Source organism: Geotrypetes seraphini, chromosome 2 (genome assembly GCF_902459505.1).
Source record: "Geotrypetes seraphini chromosome 2, aGeoSer1.1, whole genome shotgun sequence".
Lineage (NCBI taxonomy): Eukaryota > Metazoa > Chordata > Amphibia > Gymnophiona > Dermophiidae > Geotrypetes > Geotrypetes seraphini.
The window spans coordinates 521,652,507-521,677,346 of record NC_047085.1 but is presented as its reverse complement, the minus strand read 5'-3'; the positions used below and the strand labels follow the sequence as shown (position 1 = coordinate 521,677,346).

The 24,840-nt window shown below is 47.0% G+C and overlaps 1 protein-coding gene across 1 annotated transcript in view; it reads right to left on the bottom strand.

The window, feature by feature from the left end:
• LOC117354711 (acid-sensing ion channel 1C-like) overlaps positions 1 to 24,840 on the bottom strand; it is a 69,292-nt gene that overhangs the window by 30,703 nt on the left and 13,749 nt on the right. The window contains exons 3-5 of the mRNA XM_033932611.1: positions 24,058 to 24,185; positions 9,448 to 9,598; positions 1,450 to 1,506 (exon numbers count right to left, since the gene is read on the bottom strand). Of these exons, the coding sequence (XP_033788502.1) occupies positions 1,450 to 1,506; positions 9,448 to 9,598; positions 24,058 to 24,185 (336 nt within the window). The remainder of the gene's footprint in view (positions 1 to 1,449; positions 1,507 to 9,447; positions 9,599 to 24,057; positions 24,186 to 24,840) is intronic.

Sequence of the window (24,840 nt, the reverse complement as noted above, 5' to 3'; positions counted from 1 at the left end):
CTTATGATTTATCTTTAATCTTATCTATTGTTTTGCCTTTTGTCTTTGTTTTGTTTTATTTCTATCATTTAAATTTCTCCAGAATTCTACTGTTCAACGGCTCCCCCTTCTGCTTCTATTCCTTTCTCTCCTCTCTTCTACCTTCCAAAGTATTTAGATCAATGCTGTCTTGTTAAAATGTTTATTTTTATTTATTTTTCCTCTATCTTTACTTTTCACTTCTCTATTACCCTCCAGGTACTTTAGTTAGATTGTGAGCCTTCGGGACAGTAAGGGAATTTTTCAAGTACCTTTCTTATTTCTAATCTTAATGTATATTTTCTGTAAACCGCTTAGAACCTAACGGATGTAGCGGTATATAAGAAATAAATTACATTACATTACATTCTAAGTAAGTTCTATTACGTGCTTTATTTTATATTTTCATGATTATATCATAAATAATAAAATCCTAGAGCGCGCATGCGCTGTTGAAATATCGTGAGTCCTGGTGGCGTGAGGTGTGCTTCTGTGTCACTCCTCACGGCGCCTGCGCCAGCGACTCATCAAAATTCAGCCGGGGGTGGGGAATCCGAATTGCACACGTGCTCCAGCTCCGGATCGGATCCCGCTGCTCCTCTCTCCCCCCCACCCCCCACCCCTTTCCCGGCTCCGGAGGGGAATCGGTCTCAGCCCCGGGTGGGGGTGCGCGCCGGTCCCCGGTCCGATCCTGCCTCAGGTTCAGGTTTTAGCCGCTCCCCGGTTGCTTCGGTTCCGCTTCGGGATCGGAACCGGCTCCGGCAGCCACGGGGCGCCAACTCGACTTCTCCCTTTCTTTTTCTCGCCCTGGGAGGAGGATCGAGGAGGGAAAGACGTCAGTCCGGAAACAGCTAGACAAAGCCCAGCCCAGCGGGGAGAGAGGCAAAACGTGGATCGTGTCACATTTTTTATAAAGGTTACTACCAATAACAACATGTTTCATTTAACATATTGATCTATATCACAGTAATGATGTATTTTATTATCTCTCATGTAATTTACAAACTTAAAAATGGGAGGTGAAAGGGCCTCAGAAGTGGAATAGCCTAGGGCCTCTTTTCATCTCAATCCGGCCCTGGTGTAGCCTGACTTTAGTTTCCGGAAGAGGCGGTCAGAAATGACTAAGAAGGATCCCGCACCCGATTTTCAGCACCCCAGCTTCCCTCTTCTGTCTCTCCTGCCTCCAATCCGCTCCTAAACTGCATTTGCGGTTTTTCAAAATTCACAGAACCCCCGCGAATTTCAGGGGAGTACTGTAGTAACTGGCTAGGGGAACCCTGGGGGTGCATGTCTAGGAAATCATATCCCTCTCGCTCTCTCTGTGGAAGGGGAACAAGCGGGCAGTAGGTGTGTCTCTATCAGAGAGGAAGAAAGGTCCGAAGAGATGATGTATGTGGAAGAAACTGAACAGCCACTGAGTATATGAAATACCGAGAGCTGGATCGGCACACTCCTTCTGTTGCTCTGGTGTGCAAACGTTGGCGTTTCCTGTGGGGAGAAAAAAAAGAGAGGAACAGGGTGAGGAGGAGAGGAGGCGGCAAAGCTTCAGGTTGTGAAATTAGTATGCTGGGCCCGCTGCCTCGGATCGTTGGACCACAAGGGGGGAAACCTTACTCACTTTGGCATAGTTCTAAGTGTGTCACTCTTGACGCTTTCTGATGGGGGCCTCTCGCGGGCGACATTAGAGAATGACACAGGGACCATTTACTGCGGTACACCGTGGGTCACCACAGTAAATCCGCAGGAATGGAGACAGTTGCAACTGGTTTACCGCAGGAATGGAGACAAGACCTTTCACCGCCCTGCGGGAATGGGGACAAGACCTTTTGCCGCCCTGTGGGAGCGGTGAAAAGTCTTACTCCTGTGGTAAAAAAAATTGCACCCATGTCAGACTTGGCATCTTCCTCCCAGCTCCTCTTGCGCCTATTTTACCTTCAGGAGCCAGCCATGCCACGATGAAGACAGAAGGAACCTAAAACCAAAGCCTGAGACCAATGTGATTTGAAGAATAAAATTACCAGACAACAAAAAGAAAAAAAATAAATGTATTTTATATTTTGTGATTAGAATATTTCAGATTTGAAATACGTATCCTGCTAGAGCTGGTATTAGACATAACTGGGGACCGCAAAGCCCAGGCTGTGCTTCTTTAGCTTCCAGCTGGCTTAGGGCTCTCTCTCTCTCTCTCTGACCAGGGGGCAATTGCCCTAGTTGCTCTCCCCTAACACTATTCCTGCCATGTGTGACTGAAATATTCTGTTAGCTTAATTTTTCTATGTAGCATTCTGTAGTAATTTGGTTTGTTCAATTTTCACAATACTGAAGGGGATATTTGTGAAAGGGAGAGGATTAGATGGGTTTTGTTGAACCTTGCTCTGTTTTATTTGTGTTTATAAAATGGCAATTGTCAGAGGAGAAGCTTCCGCCCACACACACGCGACTGCAGGGCGGCACAGGCAGGTTTCGCCGGCATCAGTTTCTTTTTTAAAACCCCGCAAAGGTAAGGGGAGGGAGGGAGATAGATTTGGCCAGAGGGAGGTGACCGTACGCCTTCCCTCCCTTAAGTTTTATTATGCTGTGAAAGTAAGGGGGAGGGAGGGAGATAGATTTGGCCAGAGGGAGGTGACCGCACGCCTTCCCTCCCTTAAGTTTTATTACACTGTGAAAGTAAGGGGGAGGGAGGGAGATAGATTTGGCCAGAGGGAGGTGACCGCACGCCTTCCCTCCCTTAAGTTTTATTACGCTGTGAAAGTAAGGGGGAGGGAGGGAGATAGATATGGCCAGAGGGAGGTGACCGCACGCCTTCCCTCCCTTAAGTTTTATTACGCTGTGAAAGTAAGGGGGAGGGAGGGAGATTGTCGGCCCGTTGAAGGGCGGTGAGGTGGCGAGAGGGAAGGGTGGATGCTGCGGGGACGGGGCAGTGAAGGGGATGGCGGGAACGGGGCGGTGAAGGGGACGGTGGTCTGTGATGGGGCAGTGATGGGGACAGATTTTTTTCCCTGTGTCATTCTCTAGGCAACATCTTGTAAATCCCACTGACAACTGAACTAAAGCTCAACATCTTCCTCTATCTGACCCACTGACGTCGTGAGGGTGAGAGGCGCCCGGGATGGTAGGGTCTCTTTCTCTGCCCCCTTCTCCTTCTCTTTCTCCATACTGCTAACATTCCTGGCGTGAGCAGCATCGCGAACGTGAGTTCGGCGTTGGCTCTCCCTCCAACATCACTTCCTAGGTGCGGGTCGAAGAGCTAGAAGTAGACCACACCCCCTTATTACGCCCAGGGCTGGATTAACCAATAGGCCAAGTAGGCATGTGCCTAGGGCCCGAAATGGTCAGGGGGGCCCGATGATGGAGGGCATCAACATTGTTTTTTTCCAAATGGTGATGGGCCCCTCCAGCATCGATTGGCAACGCGGGCCCCCCCTGATCGGCAATGCGGGCCCCACCCCGATCGGCAATGCGCACCTCCCCCCCCCATCTACGGAAAGTAAGACAAGCAAGCAATACGGGTATGAAAGGTAATGAGAACTGTAATTGTGCAAGTGGTGCTGCTTGCCCAAAGCTTCCCTCTGACGCAGCTTCCTGTTTCCGCCTGGGCGCATGCTGGGGTGGGGCGGGGTAGGGGGCCCAGTGTACTTGTGTGTTTTGGGGCCCTTGACAAATTAATCCTGCCCTGATTACGCTACTGACCGTTCTCCCTTTATCCTGGCACTGAGGTCGGGTTTTGTGCAATTTTTGCAAAAAAAAAATCACGATATTACACTGCTGTGACACTTCTTCCGCCTGGAACTTTGTCTGTGATGATGATGCCTTCACGATCATAAGCAAAAATCATCTTTGTTTGACTTTTGATTCAGCTTGTCAAAATTTTTTTGGTCGTGGGGAAGATGGAGCTCTCCATTCGTCATTGAAAAACTACATGAATATGGCTGGTTAGTGTTACCTCATGCTCCCTACAGTCCACCAGACTTCGACCTTTTTCCAAAGTTGAAACCTATGCGTGGACATCGTTTTGCATCTCTGGAAGAGCTCTCTTCCGCTGGTACCCGAGCCATTCGGCAACTGAGCTAAAACGGTGTCTTGGATGGAATAATGAAGCTTCCCGGACGTTGGGACTTGATCTTTGCAAAGCAGGGAGACTATATTGAAGGACTGTAAAGAAATACTTGGAAAAAAAATAAAACGTAAATTTTAAAAAATAGTGTGCATTATTTATGAAATGACCCTCGTAGCAAGTCATCCACCAGGGCACCTTGCAGAACCCTGTTTCACTAGCTGCCATTACAGCCACCAGGTGGCGCTCTTAATGATGACAACTCTCCCCCTTGGCTGGAAAGGTGAATGCTGTCTCCGTGGCATTTCTGGTCCCAGCCGACCTGAAGTACAGAAGAATTGAACCAAGAAAAAGCCCATATGGCAATGTGCCGGGCTGCCATCGAGAGCCCAGAGGGAAGAGTGAATTGCCACAGCCTTCTCAAGTTATAGAGTGGCAGGAAACACAGCGAGAAAGGGGACACATTGGAGGGGGGGGGGGAGGAATGTAGCTGGAAATTAGATGGAAGGACAAACTACAGCCCCTGAATATAAAGAGAAAATGTGACATCTCTGTCTAATATATCTGTTCACACACGCACATATACTCTCACCCCAGAGAAAATGAGCCTCGCTCTTATACCAGGGAATGTGGAGTACGATTTCAGTCCCTCAAATTTATTGCTAACTCTCACTGTACGATGGTGATTTGAAAAGTTTGGTAAAAAAGCGAATTAAACAACGTAGTCTCCATTGAGGGCTACACACTTAGTCAAGAGAGTTTCCAGTTTTTTTCATTCCGTCGCAACAATAAGGTTTTGTCAAACTCTGCAAAATACTCATTAATAGCATCCATGGCTTAATGGTGCCATCTAGTGGAAATTTACCAAACGTTTCAAACCGCCCTCGTAAAACTTGCATTGTGTCAAGGAGAGCTTCCCTCTGGTGTTCGTAATAGAGGTCTGCACGGGAACGGGGATTGCGGGAATCCTGCAGGTCCTGTGGGGGTCCCGTGGGAATCCCCCCTAACCCACGGGACTCCCATGGGGACCCCCCTCTAGCCCACGGGGATGGAAGGCTTTGGAAGCAGGGTTCGTCCATATAATATAATGGACACGTCAGCCTTAGTAAAAGAGGGGGTTTATAAGTTAATTACCTGAACAGAAAACAAAAAAAGGGTTCCACCAAAGAGATTCCACAAGGAAAACAGCAGCGCAAACACAAAAGAAACTGTGGAATTGATGATCTTGTCAGAAGTAATTGCTGCTTTTTATGGGGACGGGTGGGGAAGGAGGTATTCCTTGCGGGGATGGGTGGGGAAGGAGAGGATCCTGACGGGGACGGGTGGGGACAGAGAGGATCCTGGCGGGGATGGATGGGGACGGAGAGGATCCTGGCGGGGACGGGCGGGGACAGAGAGGATCCTGGCGGGGATGGGTGGGGAAGGAGAGGATCCTGACGGGGATGGGTGGGGAAGGAGAGGATCCTGACGGGGACGGGTGGGGACAGAGAGGATCCTGGCAGGGATGGGTGGGGACGGAGAGGATCCTGGCGGGGATGGATGGGGACGGAGAGGATCCTGGCGGGGATGGATGGGGAAGGAGAGGATCCTGGCGGGGATGGGTGGGGAAGGAGAGGATCCTGGCGGGGATGGGTGGGGAAGGAGAGGATCCTGACGGGGATGGATGGGGACGGAGAGGATCCTGACGGGGATGGATGGGGACAGAGAGGATCCTGGCGGGGATGGGTGGGGACGGAGAGGATTCTGGCGGGGATGGGTGGGGAAGGAGAGGCGGGCGGGGATGGGTGGGATTTCTGTCCCCGCGCAACTCTCTAGTTCGTACGGCGTAATATGTATTGACAACCTGCGTTTGAAAATTCCTTTATTCAATCAAGTCTGTGACTCCTAATACAATGAAAATTATTTCTGGATCTTTCCTCCACATTTTCTTCAGCTCTGACTGCATTTATTCATAACTTATTTGTACAGAGTTGCAGGCTTCATCTCAGTGGCGGTACCTGCCCGTTTGTTACCCTTGAATATGAATGTAATTCTATAAGTGGGTACCTCCTTCTAAGCTCTCCGATGCCACCCGTTGAGAACATATTCTCTGATTGTACCTTGGCATTCAAATTCTATTATAGCATTCTAGCATAACCCCATATCGGCACATCTTACATTTTGTGGTATTCAGCCTATGCCTGCTAGGTCTGTCCCCAGAGCAGGGCACAACTCGAGCAGACACTCTACAAACCGCTCAATTTAAACCTCAAACTGAACGTTTTTGATGACTTTCCTTCTTTGGCCCCTAGAGGGAGCGGGAGAGCAGATTGGCAGGTTTCCCAACCCCCCACACAGCTCTAGTTTAGCTCCCAGCAGTCACCTGCAGGCTAGAAGCAGAAACAGCCGGAAAGGCAGAGGGACTCAGGGTTAAGAGCTCTGAATGGCAGTGAGCAGCTGGAAGGTATGGAGCTGACTGAGGCTGGTTTGGAATCACTCAACTTCATACCTCAAGATTTCAAGGACATGAAGCTGGAGCCATATGCTGAGCCATGGAATGGAGTCCTACCAATGGAGGTTTGCTGGACTGGAGGCGAGTAAAATCAGATTGCCTAAATGCTTAACTAAGCTGAATAAATGGTTTTTTTTTTTTTTTTTTGTAACCCTGAAGAAGGTGTGGTGGTTGGAGGCACCTCTAAGAAATGAAAAAGAACTGTTTTGAATTTGGGGGGGGGGTTTCTTTCCCCTGGGTGGGGGAAGGGCTGTTACCAGTCCCAGGCAGTGGGGAATGCTCCGCGTTTTCTGTGGTGGGATTGAGGGCCTATGATTGGCGCATTACGACCACGCAGAGTCACGTCAGCCTGTTTTTGGAAGCTTTGAAAGTTTGGACTATTAATCGCTGGAGAGCCAGCAGCAGCTTTGGGAAAGCTTGAATTATATGTTTTTAAACTTTATTGATTGACTGTTTAGCAGACTATTTTGTTTGATTTGGGACTATATTTGATATCTGAAACATCCTGACAAGATTGTTTTCTTTTTGATATGAAACTGATTGAACTTGAAACAAGCAAGCTGGTTTGAATGTTTTGTTTTGAAGAATAAACCCAGTAATCGCTTAATACAATACCTACCTGATGTGGCGGTGTTCCCTTCTGTTAACCCTTTTTCTTTCCTTGTGCTGCCCATAGCAGCGCACAAGAGTTTTCTCTTGCTACTGGTGCCCTAGGACCCATTGCCCTGAGGCTGCTGGTGACAATTTACATGCCTGTAATTGCTACCATAGTGTGTTTTCAATCGCTAGTGGCAAGCAGGTTCCCTGGAGTCCTGCAGAGCTTGTCTGTCCCTCACTATTGAAAATGTGATTGTGAAACAGCACCCTCTACTGCCAGGAATGCAAGGTGGGAGGGGGTCTAGGACGATTGCAGCTATTTCATGGTTGGATCAGCCACGATGAATTGTCCACGGCAGCACCTGACCTTTTGGGGGGACCTATTCCCCCCCCCCCAAGGTAGGAGTGCTCCCCACCACCTCCAGTAAAAGTGCCTTCTGCATCCCCCACCCTTCAAGGTAAGAGCTCCCCCATCCCACTACCTCCTATGGGAGGGGCCTTAGGTATCTGGGCCAATCAGAGCCTTAGGCCCCTCCCCAGTGCATCCCAGAATGCACCAGGGAGGGCAAGGCCCACCATTTTGGAAGAGTGTCAGGAGTTTGGGAGAATGATGGGGCCGGTGCCCGCGCCAGGGGGGAGTGGGCATCCCTCCTGCTGCGGGGGGGTCCCTGCCATTGCTGCTCAGCTGATCGCAGCAGGGAGATTCCTTTGACACAATTAGCTGATGGTATGGGATCAGGCGCGATTCTCTAACCAGCACCTGTGACATGGTTAGGCATCTATCACAATTCTGTATGGGATACTGGTATGCATTTCTCAGCCACCTCTTAGGCAGCGGCTGAGACTGGCATCCTATACAGAATTTCCCCTTAGGGTATATACTGTATATATAACTTTGTACAAATAATTTATATGTACCTTACACAGTACATGGCTCCAATTTCTCAGACCTAGTGGCCAAAGGAGTTAAGACCTTGCCATGCAACATCATTGGGAAGATAAGGATAACGAGCATTATGAAAACTAGATCATTAACCCCTTCCTGCTAAAAAAAAAAAAAAAATCCCTTTACCATTGGCTCCTCTCCCCCTCCAATAATCCCTTTACCATTAGCTCCTCTCCCCCTCCAATAATCCCTTTACCAGTGGCTCCTCTCCCCCTCCAATAATCCCTTTACCAGTGGCTCCTCTCCCCCTCCAATAATCCCTTTACCAGTGGCTCCTCTCCCCCCTCCAATAATCCCTTTACCAGTGGCTCCTCTCCCCCTCCAATAATCCCTTTACCATTGGCTCCTCTCCCCCCTCCAATAATCCCTTTACCATTGGCTCCTTTCCCCCCCTCCAATAATCCCTTTACTATTGGCTCCTTTCCCCCCTCAAATAATCCCTTTACTATTGGCTCCTTTCCCCCCCCTCCAATAATCCCTTTACCATTGGCTCCTCTCCCTCTTCCAATAATCCCTTTACCATTGGCTCCTCTCCCCTCTCCAATAATCCCTTTACCATTGGCTCCTCTCCCCTCTCCAATAATCCCTTTACCATTGGCTCCTCTCCCCCTCCAATAATCCCTTTACCATTGGCTCCTCTCCCCTCTCCAATAATCCCTTTACCATTGGCTCCTCTCCCCTCTCCAATAATCCCTTTACCATTGGCTCCTCTCCCCTCTCCAATAATCCCTTTACCATTGGCTCCTCTCCCCTCTCCAATAATCCCTTTACCAGTGGCTCCTCTCCCCCCTTCAATAATCCCTTTACCAGTGGCTCCTCTCCCCCTCCAATAATCCCTTTACCATTGGCTCCTCTCCCCCTCCAATAATCCCTTTACCATTGGCTCCTCTCCCCTCTCCAATAATCCCTTTACCATTGGCTCCTCTCCCTCCTCCAATAATCCCTTTACCATTGGCTCCTCTCCCATCTCCAATAATCCCTTTACCATTGGCTCCTCTCCCCTCTCCAATAATCCCTTTACCATTGGCTCCTCTCCCCTCTCCAATAATCCCTTTACCAGTGGCTCTTCTCCCCCCTTCAATAATCCCTTTACCAGTGGCTCCTCTCCCCCTCCAATAATCCCTTTACCAGTGGCTCCTCTCCCCCCTCCAATAATCCCTTTACCATAGGCTCCTCTCCCCCCCTCCAATAATCCCTTTACCAGTGGCTCCTCTCCCCCTCCAATAATCCCTTTACCAGTGGCTCCTCTCCCCCCTCCAATAATCCCTTTACCATTGGCTCCTCTCCCCCTCCAATAACAGGCTGGCCTGGAAAGCACAGGGGAAAACCCGGCCCCCGTACCTGGCATGTGCACCATCCTGCAGTTGCAGTTCTCCACCAGGTAGCGGGTCTCGCAGTCGATGCGGCAGGCAGTGATGCTGTACACGGAGAAGAACTCTGAGTCCATGATGTTGGATCTGCAGTCCCCCCATGGGGGTGGGAGGTACATCAGCTGAGAAGGAGGAATGGTTAAGGAAGAGACAGTCCAGTTCGGAGAAAGAGAGAGCGGTCAAGGAGAGAGTTCCACCAGGAAAAAGAGCAAGGGAACAAGAAAGGAAGACAGCAGAGAAGCATTAGGAGACAAGAAAGACAGGAGGGTGAAGAGTATAGAGAGGAGGAAAGAAAAGGCATATTAGAGGCATATCTTTTCATTTTCCTTTTTATATATTCTAAAACAGAGAATGAGACATGATGCAAGAGAGGAGGAGAACCTGGCAGAATGAGCAAATGGAAAAAGCAGGAACACAGCAGAGGGTCACAAAAAGGCCACCGAAAAACAAAGAGAAATAGTTAGCCCTTAGCCGACCTACACTGACAGGCTGGATCCATTTCGTTGCACTCTGGGGCCTGTTCTCACTATTTTAACAACAGAAAGGGCAACAAGTCCCAGAAAGTATTGGGAGGGGGATTTAAGGAGCAAGGGTTGGTTGGGAGCATCGTGGCCAACTTGAGGCAAGCTGGTAACCTCGGGAGACTGAGAAGTAGCAAAAAGAGGAGACGGAGGGCTGACGCTGGGCAGCACCACAGTGCAGAGAAAAGTGAATCTTCTGTGGGTTGTAATGACTTTTGTTAACCCAATGTAAGACTTCTCAGGACATTCTGTTCTCCGTGAAATGAGGTACACATCACACAGAAATAACAAAGCAGCTCCAGACATAATTGCTTTGAATGACATCAACTATAGGGGTTGACTGTAAGACTTATATCATTTAAACCGATTGGGTTCATGAAGTCCAGCGGAGCAGGAGGAGGAGGCAGTCAATCGGGACTGCACAAGGAGGTCAGGAAGAGAAGGGTGCGTTACAGGAGGGAGCAGAGGTTTTTACTCTATTCCTGTAGGGATGGCAATGTGTGGTGATGCATTTGGTAGGAAGCTCTGGGACTGAGGGACCTACTTGGGGAGGGGGGCGTATGTATTTGGTGGGAACTCTGGAATATGGGGATATATGTAGGTCTGTAGGAAGATTAAGTATATGATAAGGGGAGGGTATGTATATGCAAGGATCTGGCTGTGAGGTTCTTGGTTTCATGGTTCATAGTTGCACTAGATTTAACTTAATTAAAGTTTACAATACAAGTAGTAGCAACATTCCAAATAGAATCCCAAAGAAAAGCAAGATTCTGGAATCCCAAATTGAACATTCCACACAGAATCCCAAAGAATAGCAAGATTCCGGAATCCCACATAGGAGAACATTCCAAATAGAATCCCAAAGAATAGCAAGATTCTGGAATCCCAAATTGAACATTCCACACAGAATCCCAAAGAATAGCAAGATTCCAGAATCCCAAACTGAACATTCCAAATAGAATCCCAAGGAATAGCAAGATTCCAGAATCCCAAACTGAACATTCCAAATAGAATCCCAAAGAATAGCAAGATTCCGGAATCCCACATAGGAGAACATTCCAAATAGAATCCCAAAGAATAGCAAGATTCCATAATCCCAAACTAAACATTCCAAATAGAATCCCAAAGAACAGCAAGATTCTGGAATCCCAAATTGAACATTCCACACAGAATCCCAAAGAATAGCAAGATTCCGGAATCCCACATAGGAGAACATTCCAAATAGAATCCCAAAGAATAGCAAGATTCTGGAATCCCAAATTGAACATTCCACACAGAATCCCAAAGAATAGCAAGATTCCAGAATCCCAAACTGAACATTCCAAATAGAATCCCAAGGAATAGCAAGATTCCAGAATCCCAAACTGAACATTCCAAATAGAATCCCAAAGAATAGCAAGATTCCGGAATCCCACATAGGAGAACATTCCAAATAGAATCCCAAAGAATAGCAAGATTCCATAATCCCAAACTGAACATTCCAAATAGAATCCCAAAGAACAGCAAGATCCCGGAATCCCAAATTGAACATTCCAAACAGAATCCCAAAGAATAGCAAGATTCCGGAATCTCACATAGGAGAATATTCCAAATAGAATCCCAAAGAATAGCAAGATTCTGGACTCCCACATAGGAGAACATTCCAAATAGAATCCCAAAGAACAGCAAGACTCCGGAATCCCAAATAGTAGCAACATTCCAAACAGAATCCCAAAGAATAGCAAGATTCCGGAATCCCACTTAGGAGAACATTCCAAATATAATCCCAAAGAACAGCAAGACTCCGGAATCCCAAATAGTAGCAACATTCCAAACAGAATCCCAAAGAACAGCAAGATTCCGGCATCCCACATAGGAGAACATTCCAAATAGAATCCCAAGGAATAGCAAGATTCCAGAATCCCAAACTGAACATTCCAAATAGAATCCCAAAGAATAGCAAGATTCCGGAACCCAACATAGGAGAACATTCCAAATAGAATCCCAAAGTATAGCAAGATTCCGGAATCCCAAATTGAACATTCCACACAGAATCCCAAAGAATAGCAAGATTCCGGAATCCCACATAGGAGAACATTCCAAATAGAATCCCAAAGAATAGCAAGATTCTGGAATCCCAAATTGAACATTCCACACAGAATCCCAAAGAATAGCAAGATTCCAGAATCCCAAACTGAACATTCCAAATAGAATCCCAAGGAATAGCAAGATTCCAGAATCCCAAACTGAACATTCCAAATAGAATCCCAAAGAATAGCAAGATTCCGGAATCCCACATAGGAGAACATTCCAAATAGAATCCCAAAGAATAGCAAGATTCCATAATCCCAAACTAAACATTCCAAATAGAATCCCAAAGAACAGCAAGATTCTGGAATCCCAAATTGAACATTCCACACAGAATCCCAAAGAATAGCAAGATTCCGGAATCCCACATAGGAGAACATTCCAAATAGAATCCCAAAGAATAGCAAGATTCTGGAATCCCAAATTGAACATTCCACACAGAATCCCAAAGAATAGCAAGATTCCAGAATCCCAAACTGAACATTCCAAATAGAATCCCAAGGAATAGCAAGATTCCAGAATCCCAAACTGAACATTCCAAATAGAATCCCAAAGAATAGCAAGATTCCGGAATCCCACATAGGAGAACATTCCAAATAGAATCCCAAAGAATAGCAAGATTCCATAATCCCAAACTGAACATTCCAAATAGAATCCCAAAGAACAGCAAGATCCCGGAATCCCAAATTGAACATTCCAAACAGAATCCCAAAGAATAGCAAGATTCCGGAATCTCACATAGGAGAATATTCCAAATAGAATCCCAAAGAATAGCAAGATTCTGGACTCCCACATAGGAGAACATTCCAAATAGAATCCCAAAGAACAGCAAGACTCCGGAATCCCAAATAGTAGCAACATTCCAAACAGAATCCCAAAGAATAGCAAGATTCCGGAATCCCACTTAGGAGAACATTCCAAATATAATCCCAAAGAACAGCAAGACTCCGGAATCCCAAATAGTAGCAACATTCCAAACAGAATCCCAAAGAACAGCAAGATTCCGGCATCCCACATAGGAGAACATTCCAAATAGAATCCCAAGGAATAGCAAGATTCCAGAATCCCAAACTGAACATTCCAAATAGAATCCCAAAGAATAGCAAGATTCCGGAACCCAACATAGGAGAACATTCCAAATAGAATCCCAAAGTATAGCAAGATTCCGGAATCCCAAATTGAACATTCCACACAGAATCCCAAAGAATAGCAAGATTCCGGAATCCCACATAGGAGAACATTCCAAATAGAATCCCAAAGAACAGCAAGATTCCGGAATCCCAAATTGAACATTCCAAACAGAATCCCAAAGAATAGCAAGATTCCAGAATCCCACATAGGAGAATATTCCAAATAGAATCCCAAAGAATAGCAAGATTCCAGAATCCCAAATTGAACATTCTAAATAGAATCCCAAAGAATAGCAAGATTCCAGAATCCCAAATTGAACATTCTAAATAGAATCCCAAAGAACAGCAAGATTCCAGAATCCCACATAGGAGAACATTCCAAATAGAATCCCAAGGAATAGCAAGATTCCAGAATCCCAAACTGAACATTCCAAATAGAATCCAAAAGAATAGCAAGATTCCGGAATCCCACATAGGAGAACATTCCAAACAGAATCCCAAAGAATAGCAAGATTCCGGAATCCCACATAGGAGAACATTCCAAATAGAATCCCAAAGAATAGCAAGATTCCGGAATCCCAAATTGAACATTCTAAATAGAATCCCAAAGAATAGCAAGATTCCGGAATCCCAAATTGAACATTCTAAATAGAATCCCAAAGAATAGCAAGATTCCGGAATCCCAAATTAAACATTCTAAATAGAATCCCAAAGAATAGCAAGATTCCAGAATCCCAAAGAGTAGCAACATTCTATGCTAGTGATCCCAGAGCAAGCAGTGGCTTCCCCCATGTCCATCTCAACATCAGACTATGGACTTTTCCTCCAGGAACTTGTCCAAACCTTTTTTAAACCCATCTCGTCAACAGCTGTCACCACATCCTCTGACAATGTGTTCCAGAGCTTAACTATCCTTTGAGTGAAAAAATGTTTCCGCCTGTTTGTTTTAAAAGTGTTTCCTTGTAACTTCATCGATTGTCCCCTAGGCTTTGTCATTTTTGAAAGAGTAAAACAATGGATTCATATTACCCTTCTAACACATAGTCTTTGCTACAGATGCAGAGGGATACACCATGCAGTGTTTATCTGCACCGTAATTGTACTATAATTCCTGTCCCAGCCAGTGGCGTAGCGAGAGAGAGAAGTGTCTGGGGCGGTGGCGCCCCTCCTCCCCTCACCATTTTGCTCATTCCCCGCCCTCTCTTGCCAGGTGCGCCCCTTCCCTTCCCCCATACCTCTTTAACGTTCGTGGCACCTGTTGCTCATATCAGTGTCAGCTCTTCCTCTGACATCACTTCCTAGGTGCAGGTCAAGGAAGTGACATCAGAGGAAGAGCCGATGCTGGCATGAGCAGCAGGTTGGGTGAGAAAGACACGGGGGAAGCCACTGCGTGCCCTGGATTGGTAGCATGGAATGTTGCTACTCTCTGGGATTCTAGAATCTTGTTACTCTCTGGGATTCCAGAATCTTGCTATTCTTTGAGATTCTGTATGGAATGTTGCTACACTTTGGGATTCTAGAATCTTGTTACACTCTGGGATTCTGGAATCTTGCATTCTTTGGGATTCTGTATGGAATGTTGCCACACTTTGGGATTCTAGAATCTTGTTACTCTCTGGGATTCCGGAATCTTGCTATTCTTTGAGATTCTGTATGGAATGTTGCTACTCTTTTGGATTCCGCATGGCATGTTGCTACTCTTTGGGATTCTAGAATCTTGTTACACTCTGGGATTCCAGAATCTTGCTATTCTTTGGGATTCTGTATGTAATGTTGCTTCTCTGGGGATTCTGCATGGAATGTTGCTACTCTTTGGGATTCTAAATCTTGTTACACTCTGGGATTCCGGAATCTTGCTATTCTTTGGGATTCTGTATGGAATGTTGCTACTTTTTGGGATTCTGGAATCTTGCTATTCTTTGGGATTCTGTATGGAATGTTGCTTCTATGGGGATTCCGCATGGCATGTTGCTACTCTTTGGGATTCTAGAATCTTGTTACACTCTGGGATTCCGGAATCTTGCTATTCTTTGAGATTCTGTATGGAATGTTGCTACTTTTTGGGATTCCACATGGAATGTTGCTTCTCTGGGGATTCTGCATGGAATGTTGCTATTCTTTGGGATTCTAGAATCTTGTTACTCTCTGGGATTCCAGAATCTTCCTATTCTTTGAGATTCTGTCTGAAATGTTGCTACTCTTTGGGATTCTAGAATCTTGTTACTCTCTGGGATTCTGAAATCTTGCTGTTCTTTGGGATTCTGTATGGAATGTTGCTACTTTTTGGGATTCTGGAATCTTGCTATTCTTTGGGATTGTGTATGGAATGTTGCTTCTCTGGGGATTCCGCACGGCATGTTGCTACTCTTTGGGATTCTAGAATCTTGTTACACTCTGGGATTCCGGAATCTTGCTATTCTTTGAGATTCTGTATGGAATGTTGCTACTTTTTGGGATTCCGCATGGAATGTTGCTTCTCTGGGGATTCTGCATGGAATGTTGCTACTCTTTAGGATTCTAGAATCTTGTTACTCTCTGGGATTCCGGAATCTTCCTATTCTTTGAGATTCTGTCTGAAATGTTGCTACTCTTTGGGATTCTAGAATCTTGTTACTCTCTGGGATTCTGGAATCTTGCTGTTCTTTGGGATTCTGTATGGAATGTTGCTTCTCAGGGAATTCCGCATGGCATGTTGCTACTCTTTGGGATTCTAAATCTTGTTACACTCTGGGATTCCGGAATCTTGCTATTCTTTGGGATTCTGTATGAAATGTTGCTTCTCTGCGGCTTACGCATGGAATGTTGCTACTCTTTGGGATTCTAGAATCTTGTTACACTCTGGGATTCCAGAATCTTGCTATTCTTTGGGATTCTGTATGTAATGTTGCTTCTCTGGGGATTCTGCATGGAATGTTGCTACTCTTTGGGATTCTAAATCTTGTTACACTCTGGGATTCCGGAATCTTGCTATTCTTTGGGATTCTGTATGGAATGTTGCTACTTTTTGGGTTTCTGGAATCTTGCTATTCTTTGGGATTCTGTATGGAATGTTGCTTCTATGGGGATTCCGCATGGCATGTTGCTACTCTTTGGGATTCTAGAATCTTGTTACACTCTGGGATTCCGGAATCTTGCTATTCTTTGATATTCTGTATGGAATGTTGCTACTTTTTGGGATTCCGCATGGAATGTTGCTTTTCTGGGGATTCTGCATGGAATGTTGCTACTCTTTGGGATTCTAGAATCTTGTTACTCTCTGGGATTCCGGAATCTTCCTATTCTTTGAGATTCTGTCTGAAATGTTGCTACTCTTTGGGATTCTAGAATCTTGTTACTCTCTGGGATTCTGGAATCTTGCTGTTCTTTGGGATTCTGTATGGAATGTTGCTTCTTAGGGAATTCCGCATGACATGTTGCTACTCTTTGGGATTCTAAATCTTGTTACACTTTGGGATTCTGGAATCTTGCTATTCTTTGGGATTGTGTATGGAATGTTGCTTCTCTGGGGATTCCGCACAGCATGTTGCTACTCTTTGGGATTCTAGAATCTTGTTACACTCTGGGATTCCGGAATCTTGCTATTCTTTGGGATTCTGTATGGAATGTTGCTTCTCTGAGGATTCTGCATGGAATGTTGCTATTCTTTGGGATTCTAGAATCTTGTTACTCTCTGGGATTCCGGAATCTTGCTATTCTTTGAGATTCTGTGTGGAATGTTGCTACTCTGGGGATTCCGCATGGCATGTTGCTACTCTCTGGGATTTGGCCAGGTACTAGGGACCTGGATTGGCCACCGTGAGAATGGACTATTGGGCTGACCCAATAATGCTATTCTTATGTTCTTATGTTGTTATATGCAGTTGTGGGGGTGCAAGGAAGGAACCAGGGAAGTAGAGGATGGGTACTGGCGCCCCACCAAAACGGCGCCTGGGTGGACGCCCCCCTCCCGCTCCCCTTTACTATGCTACTCATCCCAGCGCACCCTCAGATATACTACCTAATGTTTCTCTGTATTGTGGTTGTGATGTAATTGGACTCCCTAATTTCTAAGGGATTAACATGTCCGAAAAATCTCCTGTCAGAGCTCATTTTCAGCAGCTCTTAACCGGTTAATGCCACTGCAAATAACTCATTAGCACCTAAGTGAAAACCAGCTATTGAGGGCCAGTTAAGTGCTGATAAGTCAAAACTTAATGGCCAAGTTAACAACATAAAAAGGACCCCATGAAGATCAGTCCTAGCTTTATGCAGTAACCCATAAACGGTCAAGTGGTGTCGCTATGGGTGGGCAAGGCCCACTCGTTCTTGGCCCATCACTAGGGTGACCAGAGTTCATCTGTAGAAAGAAAAAAAAAGCCCCGCCACCACGCAAACGCCTTTTCTTCTTCCCTGAGCTCGGGGCTGTGTTCTGGAGGGCCTCTGAGTCTGTCATTTATAGAATGTGGACCAAAATGCACCTTAAACTAGTATTCTAAGCAGGATAGGCCATGCAGAGCACCCTTAGTGTGGATCATCCAGGAACCTAACTTTGCCCGCAATGTAGTCAATCTAGCTCCTACTGCTTAGATGAGGGGCGCGGGTGTGGCCAACATTTACACAGACTGTACACGTGTCAGCACCTCCTAGAAACCTGACATAAATGTTGCCACACGTGTTACAGCATTAACCGCTGACCCGAAGAAGGGAGAATAATTCTCAAGGTTTGTCGCATAGGGTTACCAGAATTTTGGGGAACAAAAAACCGGACCCCTCAACTTAGTTGCATGTCGGGAGAGCCTCTGGCAACCCTACATACATCGGCACACCAAAAATGAACCTAGGAAAAGGCAGCATCGTACATATTGCAGTAGCAGTAGAACATCCATACACCCATTGTAAAACTAAACAAGCCAGACTAGTACAGATCAATCCTGCACAGTCAATCCTAACAGAAAACCATGTCTTTCGAACACACAGAACACAGAAAACACCTTCGCCTAGTATGGAATATGTAATCACAAACTAACCCCTCCGTCTTTTACAAAACTGTAGTGCGTTTTTTAGCCACGGCGGTAATAGCGCAGACGCTCAGAGAATTCTGAGCATCAGAGCTGTTACCACCATGGCCAGCGCTAAAAAAACACTGCGGTTTTTTAAAAGGGGAGATAAAATGGAAATACGTAGACAAAAGTTAAACTGAACCACCAAAAAGCTGGACTCTGCATACAATGCAACACCACAGAAACAGAAACCGCGACGCATGTCCCCTAATATTGTGCAAAATATAAAAATAGCAGATGTAAATGTGAAAAAAAAACAGAGAAATAGCAATCATTAGTTTACAAATTAACAAATAACCCCCCCCCCCACACATCTTTATGAAGCTGCGTTAGGGATTTTTATTGCAGGCTGCGGCGGTAAAAGCTTTGATGCCCTTCATCCAGGGCAGGGGTGTCCAATGTCGGTCCTCGAGGGCCGCAATCCAGTCGGGTTTTCAGGATTTCCCCAATGAATATGCATTGAAAGCAGTGCATGCAAATAGATCTCATGCATATTCATTGGGGAAATCCTGAAAACCCGACTGGATCGCGGCCCTCGAGGACCGACATTGGACACCCCTGATCCAGGGCAAGTAGTGGCTTCCCCCATGTCTTTCTCAATAACAGACTATGGACTTTTCCTCCAGGAACTTGTCCAAACCTTTCTTAAAGCCAGATACTCTATGAGCGTCGGGAGCAGCGCGGGCCATTCAGCGTGGCTCACCACGCTACAAACTGTTGGCATAGTTTGATAGAAGAGGCCCTTAGTCAACTTGATTACTGCAATATTGCCGATTTGGCAGTTATCTCGGAGAACTGTGCAGCAATTTCGAATAATTCAGAATGCCACGGTTAGACTGATTTTTTTGGTCTGAAGAAGTATGACCACCACCTCTCAAATCTGCTGACCACGACGCCCAATTACAAAACATTCAGGAAAGAACTGAAAACCATACTATTCAAGAAATTTGTCAAATGATTTAACCAAACCGTATCGACCGTTCCCAGATCCCGACGCATACTATAGCCATCAACCTTGTAATCTCCCTGGGAATGCCCAAGCTAATTCCTTGTTGTGAACCGCCTAGAGCTGAAAGGTATTGGTGGGATAGAAGACACCAATATAATGTCATGTAATAACATCTTTTTTTCGGGACTTGCACTGGCTGCCGGTGGAGGCACAGGTCAAATTCAAGTTGGGTTGGTTTTGTTACAAGGTTCTTTTCTCTTTTGCAGCTAACAAACACAGGAGAAGTTTGCGTTTGAATTTCGTCTTTCTGCCCGTAAAAAAAAAAAAAAAAATCACCGACTTCTTTTGTCTTACCAAGCGACCTTTATGGGCAAGGATTTGGATCGTTTGATTATGTCCTCCAGTTCATACTTGGAATTTAGGAGACGTTTAAAAACACACTTATTTGTCAAATTTGGGTAGCTAACTTACCATTTAATTGTATATCTTTACGGTCCTGCGTTATATGAGCTGATTGTTATGGTATGTTATATTTAGCGACGTAAACCCAGACAATGGCCCTTCCCCGTTCTTCTTCCAGCCCTGCCTCACAAAACCTCGTTTTTTCTTCCCCAACCTCCGCGCCGTGTCTGAAGGGCCCCCCCAAGCAAGCGTGGATGCGTGTGACTTCATCCACACGTGCTCTGTGGCCCTCTAGACGCGGCCAGAGCTCAGAGCTTTCCAAAACCCGGACAAACTGCCAGGTTTTGGAAAGTCCGTCCGGGCACCTGGACGATCCTCTAAAAAGAGGACGGTAACCCAAAGAAAACCTAACTGGCTAGGTATGTCCCGAGGATTGAGTTGAAAAACCCCTGCACCCGGACGAAGCTTTTGTGGTGGAGAAGAACAGAAGAGAACACTGAACAATACTTCGGCAAAGCGACAACACTGCATGCAGCAAACCTGTATCACATGGTCCCCGTACCCGTTCTTCCTGCATGGCCACAAAGGTCTGGAAGCCTGGGGCCACCCCGAAGCCCAGCTGGTCTATGAAGGGCGGCTCAGAGTGGCTGTGTATCTGGACCGTCGCTCCAGCCTTGTAGCACATCTCGTCTGGGAAATGATCCACAGTCACACACGGGCCACGGAGAGACCGTAGACAGACCACGTGGGCACGCATCCATGAAGGAAATACCACCCACACACACACATATGGAGATGCACGCAGAGAGACAGACATCAAGGGTTAAGAACACATCAACGACCCCAAACACACAAGCAGGAGAGAAAGAGAGAAACACAGAAAATAGAGATGTTAAAATACAGCCAAATCACGTCTCGTGCTTCCTTCTCTCACTGGATTTCACTAGCTAAGATCAGGAACAAATACCACCCACTTTGATCTGAGCTGGGAGCAGTTCCTGTATGATGGTCAGGTTTCTGGGGAAGCAAGGACGCTAGAGGTAAGCATTCACTGGGATGGAATATGACCCTCTAGGAAAGCCCAGCCTCTACCTAAGGACCTCCAAAGCCATATCTCCATTACCAGCTCAGGAGACATGGCCCACGCCATTCTGAATATGCAGCTTTTCTTCTGAACATCCCAGAAGCCAGGAGGGGACAGCCCATCCTTTGTGGTGCACAAGACATTTGGTGAACAGACAGCGTCCGGATGACGGCAGAGAAGACATTTTCCCTAGAGAGGCTTGGCCACCGCCATGCACCCAGGACTCACTAGAGTTTGTCATCCCTCCCGCTCCAGTGCCAGCATTTTCCTCAGAAAAGCTCTGAAATCAAAAAGGAGAGCAGAACATCCCAGGGGGTCTCCTGGACCCAAACAAGGCTCCACAGGCACCCAGAGTAGAGGGCAAGTGGAGCTCACTCCTGAAAATTCAAATTGTCTTCTTTCCAGCCTAGTGAGCTGAGAGCTTACCCTACCGAACCCTGGGAATGACTGGTGGGAGTCTGAGGAACGACCCCAGCGCATTTCTAATCACCAAGAAGAGTTTGGGAGCATTTCTGGGCATTTGGGAAGGATCGCAGAGTGTTTGGGGGTATTTCAAGGAACTTGGAAGTGTGGCTCAGTAAGCTGATGTGAAAAAGGGTCAACGTGGGTCTGTAGCCTGGTGGAAAAGAGGGTCAGGGTGGGTCAACAGACAAGTGAAAGAGAGCAGAGGATGAGGGGGGTCCGTTTCATGAAACAGAGAAATGGAATGACCAGAAAGATGAAGGGGAAAGGTTGCTTTGTTCTTATTGCCTGCTTGGGCTAAGCTCTCAGGCTATCCCTCCTTTTCCTGCTCCAACATCTCACTCCGCCTCGTCCTCCTCTCTTTCTTATTTCCCCCCTTCCCCACCTGCTGTCCTGCGCAATCCTTTCTCTTTCCCATCTCGCCTCTCTCCTGTCCGGTTTGTCTTTCTCTCCTCCCCTCCCCCTCTTTTTCGACTCCTTCTTTCTTTGCCCCTTTTCCCTTGGCTCTCCATTCAAAGTGGACTAGAGAAATGAAAAGAAGATGAGGACCCGCTAGGGACTTCATACTGGGTCCAGTGCACCCCACAACCAAGATGAGGGACCTGGATTCATTCTTTAGAGAGGACAGCCCTGGCTTTCAAGCAATTGCCCTGTGTCCCGGTTAAGCAAGAAAGGGGAATTTTCCACACGGCATATTTATAGGGTTACCAGATGTCCGGATGTACCCGGACCTGGCCTCTTTTTAGAGGGCATGTCCGGGCGTCCGGCGCTTTGTCTGGGTTTTGAAAAGCAGATTGCGTCGGGAGGGGGCATCCGTACATCGCATCCGCGCATGCCCTCCCAACGAGAGAGGCTGAGTGGGGCGGGGCTAGGGGGTGAGGCCAGGGTGTGGATGGGTGGAACTTGGTGAGTCTGGGGACGGAGCTAGGGGGGTCCGGATTTTACATAAGTAAAATTGGGTAACTTAAAGGTCTTTATAAAGGGGAAGAACAGTTGTGGTATCTGCATCTCTCCCCCACTCCCATCTTCCCTGCTATTAATTTTTGCTCTCTCTCTTTGCCCCCTCTCCTCCAGGTCTCCCTATATCTCTCAGCTACTTCGACATCTTCCTTAAATTCATCTCCATCTGGCCCCACCCCAGTGGTTCCTCTCCATCGCTTCCCTCCCCGTCACTCCCTTCCTCTTACCCGTTTCCCTGGTTTCTCTCCCCATCCCCTCTTTCAGAGGCTTCTCAGTTTCTTCGGGCATAGTCTCATGGCCCAAGTAGCAGCAGGCTAGGAGGAGCATAATCCCCCCCCCTTCGCTCAGCTGCTCCTTTTCCCCTTCCTCCCATGATGCAAGCTTCCTTTGTAATCAGGACATGTAGGTGGGGGAAGGTTGCCAACCTGGAAACATAAGACTAGGCCGCTCTCTCCCTTACAATCTCTGTCCCCCTAATCCACACCGCCCTCTACTGGAGGTCTGTTTGCGGGTAGTAGCATGAAGGGTAGGTAACAGGTTGCGAAATACCATGGATGGGGTTATCGATTGGATCCAGATTCGCCCACTAGTGTTGATACAATGCTTGGGGTTTACCCCATTGCGTCTCCAAAGACTACAAGTCCCAGCATGCAGTGGGGTAAACCCATGCCTGGATCAACCCTGTCCTGCAAACCAGCAAAAAAGGTCCACTGAGCGAACCGAGGCATGCTGACCGCATGGTCGAGAGGGCGAAAGCAGCTCTCTGGAGAAGGGATGGGAATGTCTGCTTCTATGAGGGCAAATGCCAGGCCTTACATTGGCTGTTGTAATCCAAACTGACCATTCAAGCTAAATACCGGCCACGTGGCAACCCTTAGGGACAGTCGCTTGCTGTGTTCCCAGGCCGCTGGTTTGCGCTGGCTGCCTCTTATCCATCAAGTAACAGTTGAGAGGGTTTTTATAACGGGGTTGCCACGGGTCCGAAATAGAGGTAAAAATGGTCCACCGCATGGTCAAAGAACAGAAGCGGATTCCAGATGAGTTGCGTATAAACTTTATTACGTCAAAAATACCCATTGTGGGCTATTTAAGAAAATGTATATCATTGTTGCATGTATGTAGCCCTAGTTTGGGGCGAAACATGGCCCACTTTGAGTATTTTTGACGTAATAAAGTTTATAATCAACTCTTCCGGGATCTGCTGCTTTGCTTCCGTCCTGTACTCCGGAGGCAGGCATCAGTGAGCAGCTTAGTGACCACTAAAAGAGAGAGTGTTCTCACACTGGCCCATTCCAGGAGGGAGCGTTTGGCCAGTCGTGGCTTTGAACGTCCTCCTTAAAGTGGTGTGGGAGTTGTAGTCCCTGGTTCTTTCCACTGAGGTCAGCACTACAGGTCCCACAATGCACCAGAAATCCAGACCAGCCAAAAGCGTTTCTCCTGGAACGGGATAACTTAGCAGCTCTGAACTCTCCGCATGCCGTGCACCTTTCAGGCATCCAGTTTTTACTGCTACTGGGGATAGGGTTACCGCATGGCTCCAGAAAAAGGAGGATGGATTGAGACATCCGGGTTTTACTTCCATTGCTTTCAGTAGAAATAAAACCCGGATGCCTCAATCCATCCTTCTTTTTCTGGAGCCTAACTGGGGACACAATACCGGGCAAAGTGGACATATGTTTTCAGCCAGATCTCATACTTCTCCTGCCTCCCATCTATGTCTTGACTCTCAGCCCTCATAATCAATTTATGCTCAGCTAAGATGATCCAGCTTCCCCTTTATCTCCCCAGAATACCCTTCAGCCTCTTACTCCTCCTTCCCTCCAGTCTCTCATGGCCGCAGTCCAGCACTCTCTTCCTCTGTTGCCTCCCTGGCCTTCCCTGCTAGGGCATCTCTCACATCAGAAGGCCTTGGTGGGCCAACGAGGGGAAGGGAGAGGGGAATCTGAGTGCTTCTGCTTTTCGGATACTTGCTGCTGCTGGCAGGACACGAAGGTCTGAAATCCCGGAGGCACGCCGAACCCTAGCTGGTCGATAAAGGGCGGCTCGTCTTGGCTGTGAATCTGAACTTTGATCCCCGCTTCGAAGGACGTCTCGTCTGAGAGCACAGCGGAGGAGAGGGAAAGGGAGGGGTGACAGAAAAAAAGATGTTACTGGAAAAAATTATTTAAAAAAAAAAAAAAACCATCTGCAGGAAAGACAGACATTATACAGCAAGATCCAGGGAGAGCAGGAAGGCTACTCCAACTGAAAAAAAATAAACCAAGACACATCAGGGTTAACGGTTTGATACTACTATTGTTCCTTTGGCCCTCCAAATCTTCCTTAATCTGTGTTGGGCACGCTAAATATGGCATGGGAGAAGGATCTTTCAGACAATCTGCCTCTTGAATTTTTTTGCATGGCTGGACATCCTTCTTACACTCCCCTCTCCGTATTTACGGGGGTATAGCCTCCTCGCGAATAAGAAAAATTTGTGAATAACTTGAGGGCCAACTCTGAGTCATCCCCACCTGCCTCCCGGACCAGTCTCCACATCTTACTTTTAAAGCCTAGTGGTCTAGCGGTGAAGCTGGGCAGGAGCGATCTTCCTCGTGCATAGCCGTGAACAAAAATGGCTGCCGTGACTTCCTGCTGTAGTCTCGTGAGACCCCCAGGAACTCACGGCAGCCATTTTGGTTTGGGGCTCTGCACGGGGCAGGAGCGTAGCAAGATCGCTGCTGTCCCACTTCGCTAGACCGCTAGGCTTTATA